The sequence below is a fragment of the Taudactylus pleione genome, unplaced genomic scaffold (assembly GCF_031769625.1).
Source record: "Taudactylus pleione unplaced genomic scaffold, aTauple2 ptg000041l, whole genome shotgun sequence".
Lineage (NCBI taxonomy): Eukaryota > Metazoa > Chordata > Amphibia > Anura > Myobatrachidae > Taudactylus > Taudactylus pleione.
The window spans coordinates 1427430-1441905 of record NW_028284443.1 but is presented as its reverse complement, the minus strand read 5'-3'; the positions used below and the strand labels follow the sequence as shown (position 1 = coordinate 1441905).

The 14476-nt window shown below is 41.1% G+C and overlaps 1 protein-coding gene across 1 annotated transcript in view; it reads right to left on the bottom strand.

Annotated features, from left to right (window-relative positions):
* Positions 1-14476, bottom strand: part of TBC1D22A (TBC1 domain family member 22A) — a 731641-nt gene that overhangs the window by 323750 nt on the left and 393415 nt on the right. Inside the window, exon 10 of the mRNA XM_088455938.1 lies at positions 4252-4327. Within this exon, the coding sequence (XP_088312064.1) occupies positions 4252-4327 (76 nt within the window). The remainder of the gene's footprint in view (positions 1-4251; positions 4328-14476) is intronic.

Below are 14476 nucleotides of genomic sequence, written 5' to 3'. Positions count from 1 at the left end.
AGAAGAGTCCAGGTATCTAACCTCATGACAACATGTAACACAATGCAAGCATTACTCAATCTGGGTATGGGATTATTATCAAATATATAAACTAACTAGCCTGTGGTTATTTATTGTGCTATGTATCAGCAAGGAAACATAATTTCTCCAATCAGTAACAAAATACCATCTAACACCTCCTATTTGTGCAACCCTATCAAAGTATTTCCTCTCGTCACATCTGTGTATTTGTCTGTCCTCCCACAGTAGTTGTCTGTTGGAATGTTATGTGCCATACACTCTTTATATAAAATGTAACATGTCCCATTAACTTCATGTGTTGTCTGCAAACAGAAGTGGCTTAAATTTCTTTAAATCTTGCAACTACAGGTTAAGTCTCCCATATCCAAAATGCTTGGGACCAGGGGTATTTTGGAATATTTGCATAAAATAATGAAATATCTTGGGAATGGGACCCAAATCTAAACACAGAATGCATTTATGTTTTATATACACCTTATACACAGAGCCTGCAGGTAATTTTACACTATATTTTTCATAATTTTGTGCATCAAAAAAAGTTTGTGTACATACATGAAATTCATTTATGTTTCATATACACCTTATACACACAGCCTGAATGTTATTTTATACAATATTTTTAATAATTTGTGTTTTAAACAAAGTTTGTGTACATTGAACAATCAAAAAGGAAAGGTTTCACTTTGTCAGTCATGCTAAAAATATTCCGTATTTCGGAATATTCCGTATTTCAGAATATTTGGATATGGGAGACTCAACCTGTAATTCCTAAGCATTTACCTATTAAAGAGATCATGTTTTATTCAGTTTCATTTATTTTACATTTTTAAAAGTGATTTACCCTTCCAGCAACCTTTAAGATAACGCAGTACTACCATTTGTGTGAACTACAATGGAATATACCACAGTGTACCTGGCACAAATGAAGCTCCAATCCCATCTAAAGACGTTATAAAACCTCAATTCCTTTTTTAAAATAAGTCATATTTCAGATTAACAATCCTTTAAAAGGAAACCTAACCTGCAATGCATTGGAGGAGAATGAAACGTAGCACATATCATACTAAAATCTAAGGATTTATTTTATGAGTGTTTCTCGTCAATTAAATAATTCTCTCTCTGAAAAATAATGAAAAGTCCATAAGAATAAAAATGTTTTTTTTTTGTTTGTGTTCTAATAAAATATATAAATGTGCATCAATATAGATGTGTTCTGGATTATGTAAATGCAAGATATTCAAACATTACAATACGCTGTACTCTCCGGATGCATTGCTAAAAAATATATGTACAGTATGTTATAATAAGTTATAGAATTAAAATTATAGTGCTGAGAGTATGTATATGAAGTGCAATAGGAAAGATAAAGTCTAACATCCATGATGTACATGGCAGATCTACTAATACAGAAATAAGGCAGATTCTGTGTTGTGAACAGATACTTTTATAATATACTTACTATATGAGAAGGAAAAGGGGAGGGGGGAAAGAAAAAGGGAAGTAAAGGGGGGAGAGGGGAAAAAGATAGATGGTAGTAAAGGCGGGAGGGGAGAATAAGAAAGGGGGGAGTAAACGGGGAGGTGATTCTCGCACAGGATCTGCAGGGTAAGGAATAAAGTGCATAGAAACAACATGTAATAATATAATAATGCAAAAAGCAGTTCACTAAATAAATCAGAATTATAGGTGCACCCAGAATTTTATATTGGGGACGTAGTAGGCATCCTGTCACACTGAAAGCTGGCGCTGGATTCCCGACAGGGGTCAGAATCCCGGAAGCTGCAATCCCGAAGGTAAGTTTTTGGGTTAGGTTTAAGGTTAGGCACTAGGGGAGGGTTAGGGTTAGACTGCGAGGGGTGGTTAGGATTAGGCTGCAGGAGGGGAAGGTTAGGGTTTGGGTTAGGCTGTGGGAAAGCTGGGTTAGGGTAAGGGTTAAATCACTTATCTGCAGGAGTCTGTGTTTCAGCCATCAGGATTCTGGCACCAGGATTTCGCGCACCGGCATTCTGTGCACCGGAATTGTGTACCCAACCCATATATTGATATGACGCAAAGGAGAAAAGTAAAGAAAACTCTTGGAGGAAGGGCAGTATATTATCTATGACATAAAAAGTACCTTTTATAAAAGATTTGAGTAAAATAAAGCTTATGCACTGTGTAACTAATGTGAACACAGTAAAATGTAAATGTTCTGATAATCAGAAAATACATAAATCTGTGGTTGGACAATTCAACCAATTCAACAGAAAAGAAAAGAAGCCAAAACAAAACTAAACCACATATATTATCAATATAGTAAGATGGGAAACTGTGGGTGAGAATATTGCAAATGTCGTAGCATGGATATAGTATGAGAAAACAAAAGAAGAAAGCAAGCAAATATCTATAGCAAAAAAATAAAGTGAAAAAAAAATAAAAAAACATAAATACAAAAATTAAAATAAGCACCATGACCCAAAATGATCAATAATGTCAATAAATCTGACATCTGAGATCACAAAGGGAAAGAACAGAGAAATTATAGTGCTAGATTATACCTTATGGATGCCACATAAGGTATCATACAATAGATAGGAATCTGCAAGATCTGAGCTCTTATATGTTAAAAGATCTGCTTTCCCTTGCTGTGCCAGGCAGTGAAGCAAGGGATAAGAGTCCTAAAGAACGGCACAGTGAAAGGAAGATAAGATTGGCATTCCCTGTCCGAATTTATGCACACCAACATACCCCTGATGCAAAGCTTTGCAGAGCAGTGTGGGTTAGGTCAGCCAGATGAGAGTGCCACTAAATGGTAAAGAGGTGAGTAATAGATGTGGTACCTGTTAGATACCCGAGGTGAAGGGGTTGTGGTGCTGGGGTTGTGTGTGCTCACAAGGGTATCCCCAGAGACTGACAGACGTTTCGCCGAGGCTTGTTCACAGAAGTACTGTGTTCAGAATAATGTTGGTCTCTATGTATTATAATAACACCAATTAAATGGGCTGTAATTGACTGACAGACAAAAGCACCAATCACCCTGTACTGAGCGGCCAGCCAATAGCAGTGGAGCCTGTTATAGAAGCAAAGGAGAGACCAACTCCATATTAATGCCCATGGTTTTGGGGTGCTATTTTCAAAACCACGAGTGTAAATTTCCTAAAAGGGTTACACACTTCAGAATGTATTTCAATACAAGTTGTCAACATTATTTGTATTTTATTAAAGATGCAAAAATGAATCCACTTTCAACTTTTCATCTGTTTGCCAGCAGTTGCTATCATTTCCTATCACTAATATTTATCACAATTATTCTACAACTGTAAAAATGAGAGAGAAGATATTTCTACTGTATGTGAAGTGTGAAAACTCTGTTTTCTGATGTTTTCCCCTTTTGTTCACATTTGGTACAAAGATTCATTTTATTTAGGAGAGCCTGAAAATATGCAAGTGTATCTGCTTTTCTGTGCAATTCAATGTATAAGATAGAACACAAAACAGATGGAATTAATCTTTTTAACAAGATTCTATTAAGCTATTTCTGGAAGGAAGAGGTGGAAAAAAAAATTCTTTTTTTTTCATTTTTGTTTTCAATTCCATCATTGACAAGTTAGTGTCACAAAAAGCTTAGTTCTGCTTGGCATCACTTTGTTAATGCCCTGTTCATTAATTTAACAAACTATCAAGAGAATATGTTAAGAATGGGCAAGCATTATCTGTAGAATTTATTTTAATTAAATTTTGCAGTGCCATGATGACAGTCAGCATTTCAAAAAGGGGATTTTTTTTAAGGAGTAGGTCTAAGTAAAAATCAAGTATAAAGAGTGTAACAATGAATTCTTACATGACATTTGTGTACTAACACTTCTTTGGAAAAATGTATGAATTCAGGTGCTTGCATAAATTGTGCTGAAGTATATCGTAAGTGGCCGAATAGGAGATTCAAATCATTGACCTCAAGGTGAAATGGATGCCAGATCTTTGTTTCTGATCATTACTGTGCTGAAAGGAGATTGCCATTGAATTTTATTATGTAGGCTTAATAAAAAATAAATACATGGAAGAGGCTCAAGCTCATGTAGTTTTCTTTTAAATGATGCATAATAGAAATCTTTCAAGCACCACTCTGCCCCACACTGATTAAGGGTGACATCCCATATGAGAAACGTAAGTCAACATAATTGCACTGAATCTCACTTTTTGCAGTGCTGTAACTAAACATTACTCCAGCCAAAGCAGTTCTAAACAGCTTACCATCAATACGGCTAACCAGCTCCTCCAACATTTTCACCTTCTTCTGAATCCCTGGTTGTGCAAAGGTGTAGTTATCCTATGGAATCATAAAAATACAGTACAGTACAAGTTAGTACGGTATATGTTAATAAGACAGCTGGGTATCAATTGCAATGTAAAAAAAAATATTATGAAAAAACACTAACAATAAGGATCTAGTAGCTCATACATAATATAAAAGACATAAAATAAAAAAATAACTATAAGCTGTGTTACTTAGATTTTATCACAATCCATGAAACCTTAAAGGTATACTTAATGTACCTACAAATAATTAATTGAATTTAGGAGAAATGTATTAATATTTAAATTTATAAGTTAATCAAATGTTTCACTGAATAGGTTTATACAGCAGGGGTAAGCATTTATATTCATTTATAGATTTTAGGATTACAAAATCATACTCGAACACCTATGGTAATCAAATTTGTTTTTTCTTGTGCACATTGCAACCCAAGTTTATGAAATAGTATCTTGTGATAGGTGGCCATAGGCATGATTTGCCTCATGTACAAATACAGGGGTATACATAAGGAGCTGCTCTGACAGATGTGTCCTTATACACCTTTGCTGCAGTCGCGCTAAAACACTCCTCTTTTTTTCAGAGGATGCACCAGCAGACTGGGTTGATTAATTTGATATGTGACACTTGTGTATCTGTGTACTTCTAAGTCTCTGAATCTGTATAACAAGGGCTACAGTGTAGTGGCCGCAGCTTTTTTCATTCCAAGTTCCGTTGTGGTTCATATACAGACTCAGGTGCACCCAGATATACAAGTGTCACATATCAATTTAATTGGTGCAGTCTCCTGGTGCATCCTAGTCCCATCTCATTGCGACTTAAGGCCCCCATACATCTGCGATGGATTGGGGAAATTTTGCGACTTTGCAATGATTGTCCTAAACCATCGCAAATGTATGGGCCTCACAGACTGACGATTGCGATCAAAAAGTGATCGCAATCGGCAAAACAGATTGTCCAACATGTTGGATAAATGCGATGGATCGCGCTGGAGACTTGTAATGGATGGTGGCGATGGTGCGATTGCGTGACCGTTCCGCCGATAACACAATTATCCTAGGGCTGTCAATCAGTCCTGTGGGCGTTTCCAAGCAGAGAGAGCAGTGGCTGCTGTCCAGCACCGGGAAGCTCCTGCGCGTTGGAGAAGTGAGGTACAGGTACGTATGTTCTATTTTTAAATTAAACCCCAGTGTGTGTACATTTATTTGTTACATGTTGTGGGGTCTTCGAAGGGAACTGAGTGTGTGGTAATCATGTCGATTGCCCCATGTAATGTTCTCCAGCACTCACCCGCGGCCCGCTGCACCAAGCCTAGTACAGGCTGTTATGTACAGACAGTCACAGCGCCAGCTGCAGCCCTTGTCCCTTGAGGGGGCACTTAATCAACTGATCCCCCTTGCTGCTGTTCCGAGGAGTCGCCGATCAGTGTAATGGCCCCTCTTCCTTCTTGCCCTGCTGTCATTCTGTGCCCTTCAGGTCACGTGTGCCCTGACGATGTGATCGAGAGGCACAGTGAGTGAGGAGCGGGAGACTGTGTGTGGCGCAGACAGAAAGAAGACGCTGCTGTCATTGTGACATAATTTCTAGTAAGTGCAAGACCTTGGGGAGAGTAGATGCTGGGGGTGTAGGGTCCTGGGAGGGAGGCATCACGTATACCTGCAAACTGTGAAGGAGTCGGTAATGTAAGAGCAAAACACAGATATATCTATATATATATTGATATTTTTATCAATCTATATATATATATGTGTATATCTATATATGTGTTTATATATATATATATATATATATATATATATATATATATGTTTATATATATATATATACACACACATATATATATGTGTGTGTGTATAATATGTAGATATGCATGTGTATATATATATGTGTGTGTGTATAATATGTAGATATATATATGTATGTAAGCAATGCAGTCATGTCACATCCAGGGCTAACAAGTTTATTTAGATATATATATATATATATATATATATATATATATAAAAAGAAATAGCCGGCACTCACATGCTCCGTGAAAACGTGCCCTCCTGAATTACCAGCCCTATGGAGGGATGGAAAACACAAAATATATATAGCAAAATAGGCGGCACTCTCGCATCTTAAAAAAGTACAATAGACCCCATAAAGTAAGCTCAATGTTTCACAACACTTTACTTGGGTTCTTTCGTCCTTTCGTTGATCCTGACAAAAGAACCCAAGTAAAGTGTTCTGAAATTTTGACATTACTTTATGGGGTCTATTGTCCTTTTTTTCAGACGCAAGAGTGCCGCCTATTTTGCTATATATATATATATATATAAAAATATATATATAGAAAGTAGCAAACACAGCGGCACTTGAAGATTTGAAGAATTATTTAATGTGTTCCTCACACATATGTAACCGACGTTTCGGAGCCACATGCCCCTTTGTCAGTTACATATGTGTGAGGAACACATTAAATAATTCTTCAAATCTTCAAGTGCCGCTGTGTTTGCTACTTTCTACATCCAATTCCTGAGGGCACGGGAGTATTCTTTAGTTAGTTCAGCGGAGTGCCGGTCCTACGAGTGCATCTAAATATAAATATATATATATATAAATATATATATATATATGTTGTTTTTTTTATTTATATATATATATATATATATATATACACACACACACACACACACACACACACACACACACACACACAGTCTGTTGGTGGTTGTAGAGGCTTATCACAGTTCACTTGGCCTTAGGGAGTTTGTCAAAGTCAACATATCAGAGATGGTTTATGAAGTCATGGGTCCCTAAGCAACATTACAGTTTCAGCACACACTCCCTCAACTGCATACGGTTTGACACATACACACGTCCACCATAGCCGCACACACACACACGGCCCCCATAGCCGCACACACACACTGGCCCATACAGTACCAGCACGCACAAACATACTGCCTTATTGACAGGAACACTCCTTCCAGACAGATATCACTTTCTGATACGTACCCATTTTCGGACACTGATACAAAAACACTTACTGACAGAATGGGGTAAATTTACTAACAATCGAGATAGGTCGAGATGACCATCTCGGGGATTTTTTTTTTTTTTCTCTCTATGCAAATTTACTAATTCCAAAGTCGGGTGAGTAAGAGATTTATTGATGGCCAATCAGTGGTGGCTAACATTAGAGGCCGCTCATTGGCTGAGACCCACATGGAGGAGCCGCTCATTGGCTAAGCCCAAATGGGTTCCAGGCAATGAGCGTCGGCTAATGTTAGCCACCACTGATTGACCGGCGGCCCGGAAGTTAAGTGAACTCTTTCCCACAAGCTCATATTAGCGCAGTGTAACAGCATGCAGAAACATGTTGTTACACTGTATCCGGGCGAGGTATTGGATTTCTGAGGAGAACATCGAGGGACATAAAGGTGAGTATTTGATCTTTTTTTTACAGGTAATTAGTCCGGATACTTTACGTTTACAAGTGGACATGAACATCTGGAAACAGGTGAGTATGTGTAAGTGTGTTTATGGATGCATTAAAGCTTTATTATCACGGTGTGTTGTGTGTTTTTTTTTTAACCATTTCTTTACAGGTGAACTGCAAGTAACAGTGGGCCCTTAATGCCCCGCATGCTGGTACTTGTGGCTCTCAAAGTACCAGCATGCGGGGAAGGCTTGCTGGGACCTGTAGTTCCACTGTTAAGACAATAATGAAAATTAACAGTTTTACACTACACCTTACACTATCAACCCGCTACCCAGGGTTGGCGGGGATAGCCCCTGGCTATCAGCCTAGGCCAGGGGTGCCCTGGAGAGGGTGACCCCTTTATTGGGGGGGTCCCCAACTACCCAGGGATCCATGGCCTGGCTGACTAACGGTCAGGGCTGATGCTGCGGCTGGGGGGCACGGTGAAAGGGCACCCCTGGCTGTGGCATCAGTCCCCCGTTAGAAAGGGTCCAGGGCTGGTTTTAAATATACGGGGGACCTGACATACATTTTTTTCACCGTATATTTAAAGCCAGCTCTGTCTCTGCTGCCTGTTGATGGTTGTTAATTTACAGTGGAACCCTACACATTTTTTACCCTGTAAATTAAGAACCAGGACAGTCTGGCAAGCCCGAGGCTGGTTAGTGTTTTGGGGGGGAGACCTCACGTAATTTTTTGGAAAAAAAAAATATTTTTTAAAAGTCTTAACACACAAGCAGCAAGCACATTTCTCACTTATATGTGCAGCCTGCTAGCTGGGGAGAGATTTGCAGAGATAAAACACTGCAATCTTGGATGACTAATCTCCTGCAAAACGAGGACATTGGGAGAGATATCTCCAGCTTCACCATCGGCAAACTCATTTAGCCTCAAATCGCCTGTTGGTAAATTTGGTAAAATAAAAGGGATTAAATCACCCCAATTTTGGGAAGTTCCAGCAAGGTAAATTGTTTTGCAACAGCGGGACCATCTTGAATCATAATAAATTTACCCCAAAGACTGACACACACACACATAGTTGTTGACATAAGCCCGTATTCAATTTGAGATGAAAAGTCTGTATCCGCGATACTGTTCCACTGATGACGAAAGTTTTGTCTGTTTTGAATTTACTCCGTATTCAATATGACAGACTTTCCGCCTAGGCGGATAGTCAATGCAATGTAATAGGTGGAAAAGTTTCGCCTATGAATAGGAGGTGGGAAAAAGTACAGAATTGGGGTTTTGGGCTGCAAAGTTGAAATAACCCCCGTGCAGCCTTAAGCCAGTCCCCCAAAGGTAAACTGTGTCAAAATTGTTTTCCAAAAACACTTAACACCCCAAAAAAAGATTTTGAATTTGGGGGCCTCCAAAAAAAATTTGGGTGGACTAAGTTAAAAACAAATGACCGTGACTCTGGGGGGATCCCTAAAGTATGGCCCAAGTGTTTTTTTCATTGCAGGAGCTTGCGGAAGGTGGGTTTTTCACAATTTTTTCTACATTACTTTTGCAAATTTTAAATATGCTGGCCCCCATTTTCAAGTACCCCAAATTTGCTGGAATAAGTAATTTTATGCCAAAAAACCTCTTGAATACTATTCTGCATCACGTATAGAAAAACGCTATTTAGCAGCTACTGATTCAATTTAAAAACACCAAATACCTTCAGCAAGCCAAATCGGGGGGTAACCATAGCTATCCCCCATGGCAGAGCATCTTTTGGCCGGTGTCAGGCTGTTTTCCCCAAATCTGACAGTATTTTCCGGCTGTTCAAGTCTCGGCAGGTTGAGTTTTTCGGGTACTTTCATGAATATACTGTAAAGCGGGCATGCGCGCAATTCTTTTCCACCTATAAAACACGCGATGTAGGCGAAAAGTATTGGAGGCGGAAAAGTAACGCGGCTCCGCTCTACTTGAATACGGCTCATAGACAGCACTTACTAACAGACACTCGTACCTACACAGACAGCTTGCAGACACAAACACACTTAACTCACAGGGTAGTGTGTAGATTTGGATGGCAGACAGGACCCTGACCAGTCATGACGATCTCCAACAAGAACTGCTTTGTCTGTTTTGCCGGGATGTACTAATGGAGAAATGTAGTAAAAATCCACATTTCCATATGTAGTAAGCCCCGGCTGCACTTTTATCTGTGCAGAGGCTAACGGCAGAAAAACCTAGGGTTACCCTATAGAAGCCTATGGCCTTCTTACCACACCCAGCACCCGACGGTTTGCCGACGCCTTGCCACCCCGCGCTGACCCCCATTCACCTGCTCTCCATGGTCGCCGGGCCGTCCTCATCCTGGGTCGTACGCCTCCTCCTCCAAATCTTCTTCCACGTGCAGAGAGGAGGAGGAGGAGGAGCCAGGGCCTTCCTGTACAGGAGACCAGCAGGAAGCTCCCGGGCCTCGGAGGGGGCGGGTTCCTATGGAGACCCCGTCACCCAGCATGGGGTGTTTTACAAAGGTCAGCTCTTATCGTAACAGCTGTCTTTTGCAATACTAATTGCATATGTTAGTACATATGTGATTAGTAACATTGCAGTGCCTGGCGGGATGGTCACCCCAACATTAGTACATCCCGGCCTAAGAGAGGCCCTTTGTGGTGGAGGGTCTTCAGGGTGTATGAGCCAGAAGCCCCTATGGCGTCGTTCAGTGCATGACGCTAGGGGTGTAGGAAGGGAACCAATTGTATTACACTCTGCCGCTTAGTGCATATTAGAAATGCGGACAAGGCCACATTTTCCGGGATAGATTGCATTTTTCCCAATGATGCATCTCGTCCACTAACACAGATACTGCTTCCTGACACATACACCCCTTACTGACACAAACACACACACTTATTAAACACAGACATCACTTAGTAACATACAAAGTTAACTATACCAACACCTCTTATTGACACAAAGACACTTCCAGACACAAATACAGCTTACTGACACAAACACCACCTACTGGCACAGGCACACTTACCTACACAGACACTACTTACTGACATCAACACCCCTCACTGACAGATATAACTTACTAATAAAGACACTTACTGACAAACACACCTATTGCCTCAGATACCAAATAGTGAAGAATCCCCTTACTGACAGCTTTTATTAGACAGTACTTACATACTCTCCGACACCCCTTATTGACACCGGTACAACTTACTGACACACACACTGTCAAAGACTTTTGAATTTATTATGCATGCACACAGCACAAGAAGAGACACAACCTTCCCAGTTGCCTTGTGGTAATACCGTCCCTGCACAGAGCTGTTCTGCCAGAGAGCCAATAACACTTTGAAGTGCAATACATGCAGCTCAATTATAACTGTGAGCAGTGTTAGGTGTATACTTGTATGTGGCTGTAGGGGTGGAAGCCTTTTTTGCATAAATACAGTAGATGTGGTGTTCAACAGTTCAACCTTCTATACAGTATATACCACTTAAAAATCAATTAAACTTTTTCAACACTACCCACTGTTCCCACAGTCACCATTATAGACCTCTGTCCAGTCATCTGTTATTGTTTTTTCATTATGGAGCCATGTTAACATTCGTGAGGAGTACATTTAACTGGGATTCAAAGTCCTGTAATTTTTCGTGTGTTTCAGAGGCACGGTTATCATTTGTGGATATATGTCCGAAAACAACCCTTTACAGTTGCTAACCTTCAACATAACATTTACCCTGAATGTATCATGGAAGAACCGCAATAGGCATCTGATGCGAGTCCAACATTTCTGCAGGTGGCCATACAGGGCCGGCGTAGGCTTTGCTGTGCCCAGTGCCGTCCTGTGTTGCCGCCCCTTCCCTCCTCCGCTCCCTCCCCTGAGCTTACATATTCAGAATAGCGCCGGGAGGGAGGGTGGCCGTTTCTTGCGCTTGCCGGATATAGTGGTGCTCCGGCCGACGGCCCGGCTTGCCCATGCCTAGAGCCGCTCCTGTAGCCACATCTCCTATAGGTTTGTATGGGGGATGTGGCTGCATGTGGGGAGGTTTGTAGGGGGGATGCAATGGTGCTGAATGTACCAACATCCGGAATGCAATGGGGACATTGGCTCCCACAGCTAATGGCATTTGAAGATGCCATTAGTCGCTGAAGCCTATGGCCTACACTGTGCATCATCAGGGCTGCCAAGAGAAATCCAGGGCCCTGGTATAGCCATTTCCCAGGTCGCACTCCCCCCTGGAGGGGGTTTGGCCACAGCATGTTAGGGGCTCTGGCAGATATTTTTGAGTTGCTGAACTGTGAGCCGAATCTGTGGTAACCATACGCAGAGCATGAGACATGACAGGATTTTATTGGGCACAGTGCATGGCAGTCGGATACTATAGTCTGCAGTGCATCTCAGTTCTCATGGGTCAGCGCATCCCCCAGAACCCTGACATTTTCTATTAACGTATATATAAATTGAGTAGGATGTCACCATTGTAAAATACAAACAAAGAGACATTACAGCGTTACAACATTTCAAAGTGACAGCGCTTTATTGGACCTTTGTCCGAAAAAGCATTACGAATGTAATTTCAGAGTGCTGATATCCTACTTCATATATCTGTTACATCAGCAAGACAGCACACAATAAACAGAGTGTTGGACCTTGCATATGTAACTATCAACATATATCTGTATATATATATGTGTGTCTATATCTCTCTCTCTATCTCTCTCGCTCTCTCTCTCTCTATATATATATATATATATATATATATTATATACACACACACATGGATATATAGATTTATACACACACGGATATCTATTCATCCATCCATATATATATATATATATATATATATATATATATATATATATATATATCTATATCTATCTATATTTTTTACATATGATATACCTAATATAAAAATATACACTAATGGTGATGGATGCATATTTAGAAATCACATATAATTGATAGATTACAATTTACAGCAGCTGGTAGCAGTTGCAGCAAAGCACTACAGTGTCATAGACAACCAATTCGCCGACTCACAGCAGTCACTGGTAAACTCAGCTCTTCTCTCAGGTACTTCCAAGCTCTCACACGCTGTTATTCTGAGTCCAACTCATTCAGTGTCTGCTACAGGACACAAACAACGCACCCAGACAGCCTTTGTGTAATCCCTCCCACTCCCCGGCCTGAGGCTGAAAGTGGTGCCTGTTTCCTGTTAATGATAGAGAGCCTGGCGAGATGATAACGTCATCAGCTAGCGAGGCTCTCTCTCAACAATAGCATTTGCTCCGCAGCGGCTTGCCTGCAGCCTGCAAAAATTGAAACTGGCAGAGACGGTACCGTGACAGATAATCCCCTCACCCCCACACGCAAACTGGCGGCCGTTTTATGAATAGATGAACGTTAAAAAAATTTTGGGAAAAAAAACTCATGTGCTGTGGGCAGCCCACCACTGGCCACCTGTCATGCCCCAGCCCGGGTAATCTGTACCTGCTACCCCACCCTCTCTCCCGGCCCCTGCACATCCTTACCTGCCAGAAGTTTCCTCCAGTACCCTCCCTACCAATGGCAGCCGTGCTTGTGCAGTCAGCGGGAATGCGCATATGCAGCATGTCCGCCTGAACTCCGGCAACATCGCAGGGCCTTGTTCTTTTCAGAGCACCTGTCTATGCATATGCCGCGTGATACTATGCAGTCATATAATTGCATTTTGCAATGTGATCATGGCCGCTAATGTCATGGGCAGATGGCATAGCAAATGCAATCAATAATAAACGTGTCAACTAATGTTAAACACTTATTAAGCTGTAGTTGCCACTGCCACTTCATAGTGGAACAAATGGGTAGTATCTGATATTTCCAATATTCCCTAAATGTTATTATTGTTTGAATTTCAATCTACCTACATAACATTTCAATAAATGGTATTATGAACTCCAACACCACACAAAGGGCCTGATTCCGAGCCGAACGTTCTGACCAGAGCGCTCGCTCTGAATCAGGGCCGGCCTACCTAAAATTGGAGCGGCCTCCTGGCCGCTCGCATAGCTGTGGGTGACTATCCACAGCTTATGCGAGCAACCAAAAAGATGGTCGCGATGGTCAAGACCATCGCGACCATCGGCCTTGCGACGAGACCCTTGCGGTAGGGTCTCGTCTGCCGCAAGGCCGGAGTGCTTTTGCCTCTATCAGAGCCACACTCACTCCCACTGACATCACTAGTGATGTCAGTGGGGCCGGACCCAGACGCCCCCTTTGGTGCCAGACCCATAACGACGGCTTCCCCGCCGTTATTCGGGTCTCACACATGCGCACGACGGAGGCGCCTCCATCGTGCGCATGCGCATTTCAGTAACATCGACCCGCTTGCGAGCATACAGCGCTCACTAGCGGGTCTGATTGAGACCCACAGCTTGGTGACATTGAAATAATTGTAATTATTAAGACTGCACTGCAAAACTATTTTCGGTGCCTATTTATAAAGGGAAAAGCAAAATGGTTTGTTAATTTTCACTATATACTGCATAAGTTTGATGCAATATATATCTTCGTAAAGTTGCAATTCATGTATACTTACCTTTCTGGCAATGCAATCTGGAAAGCAGCATTTCTGCAACGCACCATGGCACAATTGGTGAAATCCAACATGTAGAATGTTCAACATGTTGGTTTTCAAAGATAGACCAAACATGATTAAAAAATGTTTGTGACATACACATTTGGAAAATCTAACATATT